We start from the raw sequence: 17,174 nt of genomic DNA, 5'->3' as shown, positions 1-17,174 counted from the left end.
GTTAGGACCCACTACAATTTTTTTCTTTTCTTTTTTCTTTCTTTTTTTTTTTTTGTGAAAGAGAGTCATATTTATTAAAATGCTTCCTCTTGCCCTGCTGGAGCCTCACTGAAGTTGTCAAGAAATGATATCCCCAGCTTCAATGTGCAGACTCTTAAAGATGGAGGTAACAATATTAGGTTTCCATGGTAACTCCTGTTAACTCTGCACCGGGCTGCCCGCCGCCTGGAAGCTGGCTTGCGTAGGAATCTTCCTTCATGTTCTAGGCTCTGAAAACCCCGGTGTTTGTTTAGACAAAGTTTTCCCTCGCACACGTTTCATTTTTCAAGCACATGCACACTCCTTGTTAAGACTGTTTACGTTATCATTTGTAAATCTATTAATGGCCTTGGCCTTATTTTTTCACAGTAACCCTCAGATCTTAAACTGCTCGAAAGCCTTCATGGTTTGTATTTACTCATGACCGCAGCCCCCCAGCGATTAATAACAAGGTAGACACAGTGCATTTTGTGGTAGTTTATTGAAAAATGTCAGGTGAGATCTGCTCATCAAACCTGCACCTTCCAGGAATCGTGGTTTAATGACGAGACTTGTGAGCATAAAAAAATAATACCCCGGGCTTATTTTCTGTGTGCACAAAGTGCTGCTAATGAGGTATAGGTAAGTGCGGGATAGAGGTGTTGGCCTTGGATTCTTTTGAATCAGCCCTTTGCTGCCCCACAGATGTTCCTAAATTTGCAAATTTCACCCCCTACCATAAGGCTGCCGAGGCCCTGCTAAGAATGACGCAGACCCTCAGTGTGACACTAGGCTGGCAAGCCATCATTTCACATGTTGTGAACAATTATAGATTGCACTTTGATTCTAGAACGCCGAATTAAAGACATTTGCAGAAACCCTTTCCACTGAGAGGGGCGCAGAGTTTCCTAAAAGAAAACCATTTCCGAAGCAGTGAAATGATGGAGGGTTTGTAGCGCGGAGCCCATTGAAAGAACGGCGGCTCACTGCACCGATCCCCGTCAGAGCCACGGTCGGATTTTTAGATGGTGAAATCTTGAAGCAAAAATAGAAGAGTAAGACAAAAATGCATGGAAGTTTATTTTTTAAAACACTGCTGGTGCTTTATAAAAGGACTTCTGTTCACCTGTTACATACAGGGCATGTTCTTGCTATGCAGGAAATGCAGGAAATGCTGAAGAAAATGTATACACCATTGCTCTACCAACCCTCTAGCGAGTTCTCTTCCACGAGGGCACAGTCCATTGACAATTCTCCATATTGCACATGCAATTTAACTAACTTTTATTAGCATTTCTAGTAGCAAACACGAGCCTAGGGAATTACAAGGTCTGTGTGGGCCAGAGGGATGTTGCCTCGTAATCAAACCTGACAGGGGGAGCCAGTCGCCTTGGGCACCTAATCATCCACATGTCATTCTCAGAAAAATATCTGGCTCTCTCTATTTCTGCATTTAATGCCTATTCGATACATCCTGAAGGTGCTATTCTTGGTGGTACCAGGAGTTCACGGGGAGGGGGGCGGGGAGGAAGTCAAAGCTCGTGAATGAACTTGCGAAGCACACCCGGTGCATTCCCTCCCTTGGTCTCGGCTCGCTGATGGTGGAACTGAAAACAGGCTTAACGGTAAAAAAAAAAAAAAAAAAAAAAAAAAAAGACACCGGCTTTTCAGGAGACGCGTGCATGGCTTTTGCAGACGTCCGCCGTGTGCTGTCGGCTCCCGGGACTTCGATCGTCACACCCGGCCTTGGGACTCGGAGCGCCCTGAATCCAGGCCCCCCCCCCCCCCGCCCCGTCTGGCTCTTAGCAGGGTGGGCTCTGCTCGCTGCAGCCGAGGCGCTCCGGGGAGGGGGGGCATTGCAGCTTGAGGTCCCGCGGGGGCCGCGGGGGGAGGGGCCGAGCTGAGCGCCCCTCCCCCCCGCTGGACCCGGGCCCTCCCACCCCAGCCCCGGCGTTTGCGGGGCTCTACGTAAAAATCTAGAAGTCGGCCGCCGAGTCCTATTAAAATAGTCGTCTCTGCATAAATTAATTTAAACCGTGCATCTCCAGCTCGGCTGCACGCGGCGGCCCGGCCTCTGGCTTCTCCCTGCGGGCAGCCCGGCGCGAGGTCACCTGCCGTTGGTGATGATGACCTGAGGCGCCCAGGTAGTGCGGCAGCGGCGCCCCGGGCGGGGAGGCGGCGGCGGGGCCGGGGGGCCGGGGCCGCAGCGCGCCGGCCGCCGCCTCGGGGGCGCCGGGGCCGCAGGCGAGGGCGGGCGCGCCGGGCGCAGCGCCCCCCAGCGGCCCGCGCCGGGCCAGCACGCGGTGGTAGTTGAGCAGCACGAAGGGCAGCTGCGCAGGCGCGCCCGGGGGCTCGGGGGCCGGCGGCGCGCAGCAGTCGGGAGCCGCGCGGGCCAGCGCCAGCCGCGCCCCATCGCGGGCGGCCGGGCGGGCGGCCTTGGCGGGGCCCAGCGCGGGCTCCTCGCGGTAGTGGCCGCAGCTCGGGAAGCTCGGCGGCGGCGGCGGCGCGGTGTCCTCGCCGAACCTGCGCGCGGCGGCGGCGGGCGCTGCGGGGACAGCGACACGTTAGGCGCCCGCGCGGGGAGGCAGGGGCCCGGCCCCCGGCAGCGCCCCCCCGGCTCCCCGGCCGCACCCCCCCCGGCAGCGCCCACCCGGCCCCAAGCAGCGCCCACCCGGCCCCCGGCAGCGCCCACCCGGCCCCCCCGGCCCCCGGCAGCGCCCACCCGGCCCCCCCGCAGCGCCCACCCGGCCCCCGGCAGCGCCCACCCGGCCCCAGGCAGCTCCCCCCCCGGCCCCCCGCAGCGCCCACCTGGCCCCAAGCAGCGCCCACCTGGCCCCCCGGCAGCGCCCACCCGGCCCCCGGCAGCGCCCACCCGGCCCCAGGCAGCGCCCACCCGGCCCCCCCGGCAGCGCCCACCCGGTCCCGGCAGCGCCCACCTGGCCCCCCCCCCCCAGCAGCGCCCACCCGGCCCCGGCAGCGCCCACCCGGTCCCCCAGCAGCACCCACCCAGTGGCCGACCCCGCGGTGCCCCTGAGGTCGCGGCAGAGCGCGAGCAGCAGGTGGAACCAGGGCGGCAGCCGACTGCGGGGCGCATCGGGCTCCCCCCTCCACCTGTGTCCCTGTCTTTCCCTCTGGGTCTCACATGAACAAATAAAATCTTACCAAAAAAAAAAAAAAAAAAAAAGCACCTGGCTGCTGGCCATCACATTGGACAGCGCTGCTCTAGAAGCTTCCACTGCCTGACGCATAGGTGGTCCTAGTCAACCAACCCTGGGTCTTTTGCATTTTTTTTCCCATGGGATGGTAATCACCCCTGCTCCTTTTAATGCCATATTAACTAAAGTTAGAGCCACCCTAACCAATTAGATACCTGCAATCATTAGCTCCCTATCTTTTGTTTGTCTTTTGTTTGCCTTAAGACAACCTTTGTCTTCCTTTAACATCACAAAAGACTAGGAAGTAGATCACAAATTGCCCCAAATTAGCACCTTTGGTCCTTTTTTTTTTTTTTTTTACCCAAGTGTATGACAAATGAGGTGGTTATTAATCTCTTTCGCTTTCAACATGGTGGGTTTTTTTTAAAGGTTTTTCTTTTTTTTTTTTTTTAAGATTTTATTTATTCATGAGACACACGGGGCCAGGGGCAGAGACACAGGCAGAGGGAGAAGCAGGCTCCAGGCAGGGAGCTGGACATGGGACTCAATCCCTGAAGGCAGCGCTGAACCGCTGAGCCACCCAGGCTGCCCAACGTGGTGGTTTAAAAAAAATATATATATATATACACACATATATATAATCCTGTGTGTTAGTTGTATCATTGACCAACTTCCACACACAAAGGAAGAGTTCTTTCAGGTCAATCTCAAGTGGGTAATAGGTTCAGCTGTTATCAGAATGCTGAGCTTTGTCTGTGTTGTGGTCCCGGGAAAATCCTTCCTTGGTTTTTTTGAGGGACCCACAACCGGATCCACTGATGGCGCTCTCTCCAAGTCCGAGAAACTGTTGGCTCTGAGGACTGGCCCAGGCCAAAAGGCAGGGAGGGCTGCACTGCCCTAGTACTGGTGTGTTCTTTCCTAAGCTGGTTACTTTTCAAAACCCATGTCCTAGTAATCTCCAGGACGGTGAGCTTTCTCCCAATCTATGTGTCTCAGGCTTGTAAGGACAGAGTCCGAGCGAGAGATTCCCCAAGCAGCCCGAGGAGGAGCAGAAGCCGACCTGCCTCCAAAGAGAGAAAGTTTGGGATCCCCGGGTGGCTCAGCAGTTTAGCGCCTGCCTTCGGCCCAGGGCCTGATCCTGGAGTCCTGGGATTGAGTCCCACATCGGGCTCCCTGCATGGAGCTGCTTCTCCCTCTGCCTGTGTCCCTGCCTCTCTCTCTCTCTCTCTCTCTCTCTCATGAATAAATAAAATCTTTGGGAAAAAAAAAAAGAGGGAAAGTTAGAGTGGGCAAGGAGGGGAGCTCCAGAGAGCTCTCCTCTTTCAGCAGGTGGTTCTTTTCTGGGCATGTAACATTTCCCCCAAAATGCAGTGGCCACTGCAGGAAATTTGCAGCATCTTGATCTACACTCTGAGCAGTGGTTAGATCTGCATGAAAAAGCAGTACACGTCTCACGGCTAACCCTCAACCCCCACCTCCCCTCTGCCTGGGACTGGTCCAGCGAGCAGACAGGAGTCTGTCTGGGCCTGAGGGAGCTGGTGACACATCCACAGAGGACGTTTGCTTGTCTGCCATCAGCAAGAGCTGGTGGAGCGGCCATCCCTCCCTCTCTCCCTCCCTCTCTCTCTCTCTCTTGCTGAACCAACAGTGCTGGGCAGGCACCTACTCTGTGCCAAACGCTGGGGTAGGCATAGCACATGGCTTGGGAGCCCATTTTAGAGACGAAGAAACTGAGTCCTAGAGTGTTCATGTTCTTTGCCCTGGGTTGGCGAGTGGCATTTCTTTGAGCTCATGAATTTCCACCACTGTTTTCCACACTTTGAAAACTGGCATGGGAAGAAAACCAACGGCGTCCCATCGTCGTTTTTTGGGCGGAGTGGAAAGTAATCTTGTAAAGTAAATGCAGCTGGAGCATTCGCAGTGCATGGGAGCTGGTTTTGAAAATCACTTTGTCTCCCTCTCAGGGAGCAAAGGAGGCCAGGGTTTTTATGGAGTGGGGGGGGCTGCATACCCGGTTTCCTCTGCCCTTTCCACTGTCACTAGTGCCACGAGAGGCACCCGGACGCGGTCACCCTGCTTTTCTCCCTCTCATGAAGCTACTCCCATTGAGAGCAGGAAAGCACTGCAAGTCCTACTTATGAGCAGAAAAAGGAAAAGTCTGCCCCAAGTGTGAGGATCTTTTTTCCATCCGCCACCCACCGCCACTGTTCACGGTCCCGCCCTCTCCCCTCGTGCAAACATGACCTACCTTCGTAGTTTGGCACCAGGCCGTGCCGAGCACTGTTCACTGGCGGCTCAGAAAGGTTTTTAGCTGGAGACGGGCTGCTAGGCACTAGGGGGTTGGCATAATGCCACTGGCATTCACCACCGGCTGGCAGCGTGCTCAGGAAAAAGCGTGCCACCTCACACGGGGATCCTTGGGGCTGCCCGAATTTGGCCGGCAACATTGGCTTTTTGCTGCTGAAGACATGAGAGTCCAGAGGGAAGTGTCCGTAATGGTAGGAGAAGGGCAGGCTATAGGACGGGGCGTACAAAAGGTCGCTGCTTTCTGAATGGAGCTGCTGTTCTGGGGGTGCCGGGGCGGTCGCCGGGGGGCTGGCTCTCCAGTTTGCCAGCTGGCTGCATTCCAGTTTGTCCATTTGGAACGAGCTGTATTGCTGGATGGCAAAGAAGACGGATGAAGGGGCCAGTGAAGAACCGCCCTCGGGCCTCGCCAGACCCCACCCAACCTGTAGGACTCAACCGCATCCCTGGGCTGGACCTGCCCCGGCCCCCAGGGTGAGGTCCCGGGCGGGGACAGGTGCAGAGCAAACGGTACCACGGCGCCCCACCCTCTGGGTAGAACGAGATCTCCCCAGCCCACGCCGACAACATACCAGATGCACACGGGCACTTTGTATTTCTGAGAGGTTACAAACTACTTTTTAAAAAAAAAAAAAAAAAAAAAAAAAGGGAGGTTTGCATTAAAAATATAAATGCTATGGAAGCACTGTGCTCTGGGCCACATTAACGTGGATTTGAGCAAGCCGATGGGCCTTCCCGATTTAGTCTTTTTAGTCTAGACCTGATGAGTCCTCCCAGATGTTAGCTTTATGGGCCTCCCGGCTGCGTCTCTGCTGCATGTGTGTGCGCGCGTGCGCGTGTGCACACGTGTGCAGGACATCCCCCAAGGGACTTTGCTGCACGCCACAGGGAAGCTTCCAGACTGGGAGACCTGCTGTGCAATCGTGTCCTGAGCCCCCCTTCCCAGGCCAGATGTCAGCTATGCCCTGCCCCAGCCCGTCGGGCGTGTTACCTGTGGGGGGTAAGGGTTTGTTCTCAGCTTTGTCTTCATCTTTGTATTTTTGGGCTTCGCTAATTTCCTAGTTTCTTGTGAGGTAGACAAGGCAGTCCTCCAGGAGTCCTGGGACTTGGACGTCGACGCCTGGTCCAGGGACAACTGCAACTCCTTGTATTCAATATCCCTGAGAAGCAAGAGCAGGACAGGTCACGTCCAGCAGGGCTGCCAGGTGAGAGCAGTGTCCCTGGCACCACCCCCTGAGCGAGTTCATCCACGGAGCTCCAGCGCGTCGGTTCGCTGAGGTTGGATGGGACAGGACTTCAGGAAAGGGCAGCCCATCCTCATTATAACAGCCCCCTGTGGCCCCGGGCAATGCTGAGGGGGGTCTGTATTATCCGGCAGGAATAGGGGGAGGGCACTGTAGCCCCTCCAGTCCTGTAGGCCCCAAACAGGTCCCAGAGACATCATGGGCCACTAGGAAGTGTGTCCAGGCAAAAGGCAAGGGCAGAAGCACCACTTGTCAATTTGAGGGTTTGGGGCTCAGCTGCTTCTCTAGTTAGCACCCAGGGAGGCATGGGTGGGGAACCCTCAAGGGTTCAGGAGCCTGGCTCCCAGCCTCACCCATTTTCACAACAGGTGCCAGTTTCTGCCCTGAAGAGCCAACTTGGCAGGGTCGAGTTCATGATGGGGGGAGTGGCCCAAAGTACCAGCCCACACCTGTCTGAGGAAGCTGAGGAAGAATCATTCAGGGGCTAAAATGCTTCCTCTCTTACAGTTTTGCTAAGATCACACTCTACTTCTAAAAAACCAAAACCAAACCAAGAAACCAGGGACCTGGCAATCATTCTATGAAAGAACCGAGAGCCTCAATCCTTACTGCATTAGAGCACCTGCGAGGACCTTGTCCGGGGTGGGGCTGGGAGCTGCAAGGGTATCAGGTTCAGGGCCAGAGCTGGGTGCAGGAGATTTAACATACAGCAGCCGTGGTGAGCCCACAGTAATATAGGGTTCCAGGGAGACGCGTGTCCTCTTGTGCCTAATGGTCTTAAAAGTATTCGCAACTGAACTTGACCTTCTGGGACCCTAAAGGGGCCAGACATTGATACCACTTGCAACAGGCTGTATGGAAAGACGGAGTGGGGTGGTGGGGAATGTGAAGGATCTCCTGTTCCAGATGGCAGGAGCATGCAAGATGACCCTGATGTTTGGGGGCGCCAAGAGCGTAGATTCATATTCTCGGTCCGGGAGGGACATCGCCTGTGCATCCTACGCAAGATGTGGGGTGGGGGGGCGAGCATCTTCCCGCTGCCCCCTGCCCCCCCACACCCCTCCGCTGGTCTCTGTGATCTGATCTTCAGCTGTGCCCGGGGCAGGGCTCCCTTTCTGGTGTTGCCACCACTGCCTGGCGCCTGGCTCTCAGTGCTGAGAACAGGAATAGTTTGGACCTTCCCAAACGAATAGGTTGTTCGAATAAAAACAAAACAGGAGACAAATGAACAGTTTCAGAAAGAGAGAGAGAGAGGGAGATGGTGCTTGTGGGAATGGGCTGATGAGGGTCAGGGGAGGAGGGGAGAGCAAGGAAACAAATACGTCTGACTTACGTGAGGACATAATTGACACTCACGATGCAGTGCGGCCGGGACGAGCGGCTGTTGTGAACGATGGTGGCATAGCTCTGCACCCACACCCAGCCGCCCAGCTTGGACAGCAGCCGGTAGTACTTGGTGGTGACCTGGCCCTTCACCAGCACTGCAAACACAAGGCGACATGAATCCCAAGGGACAATTAGCAGGCCCTGCTTTGGGGACACTGCCCCCCACTGATAACCTACAGCCCCCAGTTGTGGACCGTTTTGGGGTCAAAGACCCTCTGAGAACATGACAAAGGGATGAGCTTTCTCCACTGGAAGGTGCATACTTGCACATGCACACACATGCGCGCGCAAGATTTTTGCCTACAATCTCAAGGGGTCTGGGGAGCAATCTGTCCCCTTCCCTGTCAAATTTAATAGTCACTGATTTCATTGGGAGAAACAATTAGTCCCCATACGACATTTTGCACCTGGCAGAGTGATAAAATTGGTTCTGCTTTTCAGTTTCCAAAAATGCCACGATTATGTTATAATCCCCCCACACCCTTAATCCCCAGAACCCTTAATAGGCAGCAGGGGCAGGGGGTGATGTAGTTCTTTAAACAAAATAATAAGTACATTCAACCAAGTGTCAAATTATTGTTGATATTTGCTACTCTCCAGAACATGTGTGTATTCACAGTGAGACTGCTGTTCTGTGGCCTTTTATATTTTCTTCCCATTAGCCCCACTTTTCCTCGGGCCTGTTAACTTCCTACGTTGCATTGTAGGAACCACCTCTGCTTGGCTAGTTTCTGAACACCGGGCCTATGGGCCCATCTTTTATGCATGGCTGCATGCTCCAGACTGCTGAGCCACACTCACTCCCAAAGCCTCTGTACTGATTTCCCTCGGGGCCTGGAGGGCACAGACTGGAGGGGAAGGCCAGGGAAGGGGGAGGCCAGCACAAATCTAAAAGGCATCCCTTGATACCCAGGTCATTCCTGCTTCTCAAAGCAGGGCTGGCCCCAGGGCCCTAACTAGCAGCCACCTGAACAGGGATTTGGGGAGGTGGCCAAATCTGTGCCTGAACTAGTTGGCGCTGAAGGAACTCCCTGGGGGCTGCTCACAGACAACCCCTTAGGGGGGCTCACCAAGAAATTCAGCCCTCATCTTGTGCCATTAGGCACAGCCCCCTCACCATCTGCCCAAACCCTCCTGCGGCTCTCCAATGTCTTTTGTGACTTCTTTTCATATTAAGGGTGCCTCTTTATCATCCACTTTAATACCTGCAGTAAAATATTTTGGTGCAGAAGAATATTATTGCAAATGTGATAGTCAAAGAGTTATTAGCCTTAATATATAAAGAGTTCAAACAGATCAATAAAAACATTAAGGTCCTAAAAGTAATACGGCAAAAGAACTTGAACAAACAATTCACCAAAGAATAAATATATAAATGATAAACAAATGCTCAATGTATTTGCTTACCACAAAGCTAGATACCATCCGTTAAATAGGCAGACATTTAAAAAGAAACAAATATAGTATGGTTCTATTTATGTGAAATGTCCAGAATAGGCACATCTATAGAGAGACCAAAAGCCGCTTAGTGGTTGACAGGAGCTGGAGTGGCAACTGATGGGTGCTAGGTTCCTTCTTGCGATGAAGAAAATGTTCTGGAATTCAGTAAAGGTGATAGTTGCATGACATTGTAAATATACCAAAAACCTCTGAAAATGGTTAAAGTGTTGAGTTTTATACTATGTCAAATGCATCCCAAAGAAAATAATGAAATGTCAACAGGCGATGTCAACTAATCTATGGTGGGGGGCATTGTCACGTGCTGATAGAAGCATGAATTGGCATGGTCCTTCTGGGAAGCAGTGTGACAGCTCAAACCCACTGACACACTGACTTCACTTCCAACAACTGACCCTGTTATAAGCATTCTGCTTATAATTCGGGGGGGAAAGGTCAGAGAAACTTAGCTGTGCAAGAATTAGGGAAGACGGTACATAAATTTTGGTGTACTATGCAGCTATTGAAATAATGACTAAGAATTTGCAGTATTATGGGGAATGTGTATGATATAATGATAAGTGGAAAAAAGACACATTCAGGACCACAGAAATGCAGAGATCATATGAGATTACTATGAACAATTATATGCCAACAAATCGAACAACTTAGAGGAAACAGATAATTTGCTACAAACACACAACCTATGAAGACTGAATGATGAAGAAGCAGAAAATATGAACAGGACTGATTACTAGTAAGGAGATTGAATCCGTGATCCAAAACCTCCCAACAAACAAAAGTCCAGGACCAGATGGCTTCACTGGTGAGTTCCACCAAATGTTTAAAGAGGAATTAATACCAACCCCTTTCAAACTCTTCGGAAAAGTCAGAGGAGGAGGGAACACTTCCAAACATATTTCTGAGGCCAGTATGCCCCTGATATCAAAACCAGACAAAGATACCATAAGAAAGGGGAAATTACAGGCCAATATCTCCTATGAACACAGATGCAAAAACCCTCAACAGAATATTAACCGAATTCAGCAGTACATTAAAAGGATCACACACCAAGATCAAATGGGATTTTTCTCCAGGATGCAAGGATGGTTCAACATTTGCAAATCGATAGGATATGCCACACGAAGAGGGTGAAGGATAAAAATAGATGCAGAAAAAGCATTTGACAAAATTCAACACTCATTTATGATAAAAGAAAAAAAAAACCTCTCAACAAAGTGGGGATATACATGCCCACTGTACATAATAAAGGCCGTCTACGACAAGTTCGCAGCTAAAGCCACACTCAACAGGGCAAAGTGGAAAGCTTTTCCTCTCGGATCAGAAACAAGTCAGGGACGCCCACTCTTGCCACTTTTATCCAATATGGAATCCTATATGCTCCCAGCCAGAGCACTTAGGCAAGAAAGAGAAATAAAAGGCAACCCACTTGTAACGTAAGAAGTAAAATTGCTCCTATTTGCCAATGACCCATTATATAGAGAGAACTCTAAAGACTCCATCAAAAAACTCTTAGAACTAAATAAATGAATTGAGTAAAGTTGTAGGAGACAAAATCAATATACAAAAATCTGTTGAGTTTCTACACATTAATAATGAACTATGAGAAAGAGAAATTAAGAAAACAATCCCATTTATAAATCACATCAGAAAAGAATAAAGTACCTAGGAATAAATTTAACTGAGGAGGTAAAAGACCTTATACTCTAAAAACTACAAGACCTTCATGAAATAAACTGAAGGAGACACGAATTAATGCAAAGGTATCCCATGCTCACAGAGCGGAAGAATTAATATAAAATGTCCATACTACCCAGAGCAATCTACAGATGTAATGCAAGCCCTATCAAAATTCCAGTACCATCCTTCGAAAACAACAACAACAACAACAACAGAACAATCCTAAAATTTGTATGGAGCCCCCCAAAGTTGCCTATAAGATGAAAAGCAAAAATAACAAGTGATATTACATCATAATAAAAACCTTCTGCACAGCAAAGGAAACCATCAACAACACGAAAAGACAACCTACTGCATAGAGGAAATATCTCCAAATCATTTATCAGCTCAGGGGGCAATATTCAAAACATACAAAGGACTCTTCCAACTCAGTAGCGAAAAATAGATAAATAAGTAAAAGAGCCCAACTAAAAAAATGGGCAGAGGGTCTGAATTGATATTTTCCCAAAGAAGACACACACAGATGGCCAACAGGTATATGATCCAGTTCATAATATCACTAATCACCAGGGAAATGCAGATCAGAATCACATGAGGTATCACCTCACATCTGTTAGAATGACCGTTATAAGAAAAAAACAAAACAGGGACACCTGGGTGGCTCAGGGGTTGAGCCTCTGCCTTTGGCTCAGGGCGTGATCCTGGGATCCAGGATCAAGTCCCACATCAGGCTCCCTGCAGAGAGAGCCTGCTTCTGTCTCTGCCTATGTCTGTCTCTCTGTATCTCTCATGAATAAATAAATAAAATCTTTTAAAAAAAGAAAAAAACAAAACAAAAAACAAGGAATAATAAGTGTTGGCAAGGATGTAGGGGAAAAGGAACCCCTGTGCCCTATCAGTAGAAATGTAAACTGGTGCAGCCTTTATGGAAAAACAAACAAACAAAAAAACAAAAAAACAAAATAGTGAGGAGATTCCTTTTTTTTTTTTTTTTTTTTAGAGATCCAGAAATATCACTTCTGGGTAATTTCTCTGAAGGAAACAAAAACGCTAACTCGAAAAGATATCTGTGCCCACATGTTTATTGCAGCATTATTTACAAAAGCCGAGGAATGAAAGCACCCTAAGTGTCTGTCCATGGATGAATGGATTAAAAAAATTGTGAGGAATATTGTTCAGCCATAAAACAGAAGGAAACCTTGCCATATGCTACAACATGGATGAACCCCGAGGGCATTATGCTAAGAGAAATAAGTCAAAGACAAATACCACGTCACCTCACACGTGCAATCTAGAAAAAAAGCTCACAGATACAGAGAACAGACTGGTGGTTGCCAAAGGTGAGGAGTGGCAGGCGGGTGAAATGGGTGAAAGGGGTCAAGAGGTACAAACTTCTAGTTATAAAATAAACAAGTCCTGGAGGGGCACTTGGGTGGTTCCGTCAGTTAAACATCTGATTTTGGCTCAGGTCATGATCTCAGGATCCTGGGATCGAGCCCCGCGTCGGGCTGCATGCTCAGCGGGGAGTCTGCTTCTCCCTCTCCCTCGGCCCCTCCTCCCACTTATGTACACACTCTCTCTCAAATGATTAAAATCTTAAAAATGAATAAATAAGTCCCGGGGATGTAATGTCCACCATGGGGACTTCAGTTAATGACACCGTATTGTATACTGAAAGTTGCTAAGGGAACAGACCTTAAAAACTCTTGAGACAATTTGAAAAGAAATTTATAAGTATTTTACTGTAAGGGATGTGAGCTAGACTTACTGTGGTGATCACGTAGCAATGCACACAAATGTCAGATCATTATGTTGTACACCCAAAACTAATATAATGTTGTATGTCGAGTATGTCTCGTTAAAAACAAAAAAAGATTCTGAAATGCGTAGAGTACAGGTAGGAAAAAGTGCACACACATGCACATAAATATTTATACACCTCCGCTGCGTGATCTTGAACAAGTTACTAAGCCCCGTGCCTCAGTTTCCCCATTTAAAACAAGGGACTAATTGTACTTTCTACCTCGCCCGGCTGCTGTGAGACTAGATAATCTGTGCAAAGTTTTAGAAGGGTGGTGCAGACACGCAGCAAGGACTCGATATATATTAACTCACATTATGAAACTGGTCAAATGACAAGTTTCATTTTCTTCTCAGCTTTTCTTGGTTTTCTACATTTCCAAGGAAGGTATTCATTTCATAATAAAAGTGAGCAATTATTTTTCTCATGGTAAGTAGGTAGTTTGTATGAGGGTCAGGAAGTGGAAATGCAGCAAGGATCAGGCCCCAGGCCCCTTATGTGGCCACACAACCGCCCTTGCACCCAGACGAGGGGCAAGGCTCTCGGGGACAGTGCAGACACAAACTCCCTTCTTCCCAGGCTTGGTGGGTGCACCTGCGTGGACCCCCTTGGCAGGGCGGAGATTCCATGGCGAGGAGGGCAGACAGGGGTATAGGAAAGAGCTGTCTTCACACCGTTGCTCCTCTTGGGGTTTACTTTTTTAACAGCAAAATCCACGGTTTCGATTCCCAGCTCACGTTTGCACGCATTGCCTCATTTCACCCCCCACTACAACCATGGGGGGTAGGCATCACCCGGAAAATGGGACCAACAAATCTTGAGGGCACAGCTGAGGCCCCAGGCCGGGTGTTCTGACTCCCTTTTCTCAGAGTGACCCCTGGGGAAGGAGAGATAACAGCCTCCAGAAGGTTCTCTGTAGCTACATGTGGAAGGAAGGTTAGGGGAGACTCAGCCAATTTGCTTTTGGCCCCAAAAGAAAGGCAATAAGATCCAACGAGAGTCCCCTATATGGATTTCCCAAGTGGCCACTACTTCTTCAACATAAGTGCTTGTGAAGCTCCTTAATTTTGAAATCTGTCCGGAGTGGTACCCGTAGCACCCGGGCAATAAGACCCTGTGCTTTCCCTTTACCCTATCTTGTACTTCATACTTTCCTTCTTCTTCTTCTTCTTCTTCTTCTTCTTCTTCTTCTTCTTCTTCTTCTTCTTCTTCTTCTTCTTCTTCTTCTTCTTCTTCTTCTTCTTCTTCTTCTTCTTCTTCTTCTTTCTTCTTCTTCTTCTTCTTCTTCTTCTTCTTCTTCTTCTCTTCTTCTTCTTCTTCTTCTTCTCTTCTTCTTCTTCTTCTTCTTCTTCTTCTGACTTACTTATTTGAGAGAAAGAGCGAGAGTGCAGGTGCACGCATGTGGCGGGGATGGGGCAGAGGGAGAGAGAATCTCAAGTAGACTCTGTGCTGAGCATGGAGCCCAACGCAGGGCTTGATCTCACCACCCTGAGGTCATGACCTGAACCGAAATCAAGAGTGGGATGTTTAACCCACTGAGCCCCTCAGGTCCCCCCCATACTTTCCTTATTTCTTCCCACATTCCTAAAATCTATCCATAATCATCTAAGCTGGATATAATAAAGCCAGCTGATCCCAAATATTTTATATTAGGATTCCAACGGCAGAAGTTGTGGAGATTTTTATCATTTCTGACCCTCCCCGACTCTGCTGTGATGGGGCTTAGATACGGAGACCAAACAAACACAGACACAGATTTTTTTTTTTCTTCTCTGTGACCCATGGTGATAGTCCACATATCAATTCAAGTCAAAATCCTAGACGCTTAGTCATAACATTCCTTGGTTTGCTCTAGCTCCCCCTCCAGGCTGTCGTTCTTAATTAGCTGCCCGAAATGATCCCAGGGTGGAGGGCTATAAGGTAAGGCCCTGCTTGGTGGCGATGGAGATGGAGGCTGGAGATGGACGGGGCAGGCTGGAGATGTCCCCTCAGCCGTAAGCCCTGGGAGCAGAGGCCTTGGCCCTGGCACTTCCAGGCCACAGTGTCTCCAACATTGTGGTCTAAGATGTTTGTGAAATCAGGGTGGCCCATGCTGAGATGGGAGCCAGTGGTCACGGTTTTCCAAGGCCGTGGAAAACCGTGGCCACCTTGGGGTGGAAATTCTGGTTGCATGAATCTGCTATCCAGAAAAACAGGTGGCCTGCCTGGCTCCTCCAGAATTCCTCTTGAAGGCACAACCGCATCTATCAGCCTCTGGCAGGACAGTAACCCTTGGCCCCGAAGACAACATGTATCTCAGTTTTGAGTTTTAAGAGCTGAAAAGGGGACGCCTGGGTGGCTCAGCCATTGAGCATCTGCCTTTGACTCAGGGAGTGATCCTGGAGTTTCAGGATCAAGTCCCACATCAGGCTCCCCACAGGAAGCCTGCTTCTCCCTCTCCCTGTGTCTCTGCCTCTCTCTGTGTGTGTCTCTCATGAATAAATAAATAAAATCTTAAAAAAAAAAAAAGAGCTGAAAAGGACACCAAAAACGCCTACCGTGATTGAATAGTGCCCCCTCCCCAAGTTCCATGTCCTGACCCCTGGAACCTATGAATGTGACCATATTTGGGAAAGGAGTCTCGGCAGGTGAAATTAAGTCAAGGACCTCAGGATGAGATCGTCCTGGAATAGGATGGGCCCTACCTTGAACAAACGTCCCTATATGAGACAGAAGAGGAGAGACACACACGGGGAGCAACCGAGGCAGAGACTGGAGCTATGGGACCAGCAGCCAGCAGAGGCGCCCCCAGAGAGAGCACTGCCCGGGCGACCCCTTCATTTCGGACTTCTGGTCTTCAGAACAGTGAGAGAGCACATTTCCGTTGTTGTAAGCCACCTAGTTTGTGGGATTTTATGAGGGCAGCCCCAGGAAAGAAAACCAGCCTCCACAGGAAAACTGGTGAGCGGGATCCCCATGCTCCTCTGCTAGGAGCTTGCACGTTGCCAGCACAGCGCCCTGCTCTACACCAAGGCACTTTGTTGGCTGGACCACATGGAAAGCACCAGGAGGAGAGCAGTAGCTTCAGGGAGACTGTCCCCAAGGGCCACACTGTGGCACGGGCCGAGCCTGACCCATCCAGCTCCCCTTTAGAAGATACAGTCTACGCATCTGTGTGCCCAGAACTGCTTCCAGGGATCAGGACACCGTGTCGATCACGCTGTGCTTTTTAGGATCATTTCCTGCTCCGTCGCTTGTGGTTCTCCCTTAAGGCGAACACCTTCACCTGCAAGACAGACTCCTCTACCCCCACACTCTGCTTGGAGAACAGGGTCCACAAGGGATCTGAGTATCCATTAAACTTGGTCATCCGTTTCCAGTCCAGAGGCAAGCAAGTCCTGCAGCAGAGGGTCACCTGAAGTGTAATCCCCACAGTAGCCTGGAAACTCTTTTCAAGTCTATCTTGCATTTTAAGACCTTTGTCCCCTGTCCCACAGCCATGCTACAGAGCATTTGCACACTGGCAGTCCGTGTACCACATATGCTCACGGATGGGCTCTGTTGGTGGCAGTGTGCCTTCGGATGGTCACGTGTTAGCCACAGGCTCTCCCACCCGCTACTGCCCTACAGTTGCCCATCCATACATGTTACATGTACTTGTACTTGCCTGGCCCCATTTGGGTTTGTGACTCTTTTTTTTAAGATTTTATTTATTTATTCATGAGAGACACAGAGAGAGGCAGAGACACAGGCAGAAGGAGAAGCAGGCTCCCTGCGGGGAGCCCGATGTGGGACTCGATCCCAGGACCCCGGGGTCACGGGCTGGCCAAAGGCAGACGCTCAACCACTGAGCCACCCAGGTGCCCCTGGGTTTGTGACTTGTGCACCATTTAGGGTGTGGTCCCTATGGGTGTCTACCAGCTGTCCTATAATTCTGTTGCAACAGTTACTGCTTCAAATCTGCAGAGCACATATTCAGGCTTTGAAGCCTTTCTGTGATATTGAAATGTTTTGACAGTTGGCCTTGGCCTGTGTTCTCCGTGCTCTGGGCTAAGCCCACTCTGTGGAGAGGCCTAACTAGAGAGCTAGGTGAAATTCTCCGACCATCTTGGACCGAGAACCTTGTGGACATCATGAGTCTTCCAAACT

At 50.2% G+C, this 17,174-nt stretch overlaps 1 protein-coding gene across 1 annotated transcript in view; it reads right to left on the bottom strand.

Moving 5' to 3' along the window:
* Positions 1 to 501: 501 nt before the first annotated feature.
* SIM2 (SIM bHLH transcription factor 2) overlaps positions 502 to 17,174 on the bottom strand; it is a 53,823-nt gene continuing 37,150 nt past the window's right edge. The window contains 5 exon segments of the mRNA XM_038581465.1: positions 502 to 2,149; positions 2,151 to 2,563; positions 5,422 to 5,830; positions 6,469 to 6,637; positions 8,055 to 8,202. Coding sequence (XP_038437393.1) covers positions 2,126 to 2,149; positions 2,151 to 2,563; positions 5,422 to 5,830; positions 6,469 to 6,637; positions 8,055 to 8,202 — 1,163 coding nt within the window. The 3' untranslated portion in view covers positions 502 to 2,125.

The sequence above is a fragment of the Canis lupus genome, chromosome 31 (genome assembly GCF_011100685.1).
Source record: "Canis lupus familiaris isolate Mischka breed German Shepherd chromosome 31, alternate assembly UU_Cfam_GSD_1.0, whole genome shotgun sequence".
NCBI classification, from domain to species: Eukaryota; Metazoa; Chordata; class Mammalia; order Carnivora; family Canidae; genus Canis; species Canis lupus.
The sequence above is the reverse complement of the archived record's forward strand: the minus strand, read 5'-3'. Positions and strand labels throughout refer to the sequence as shown.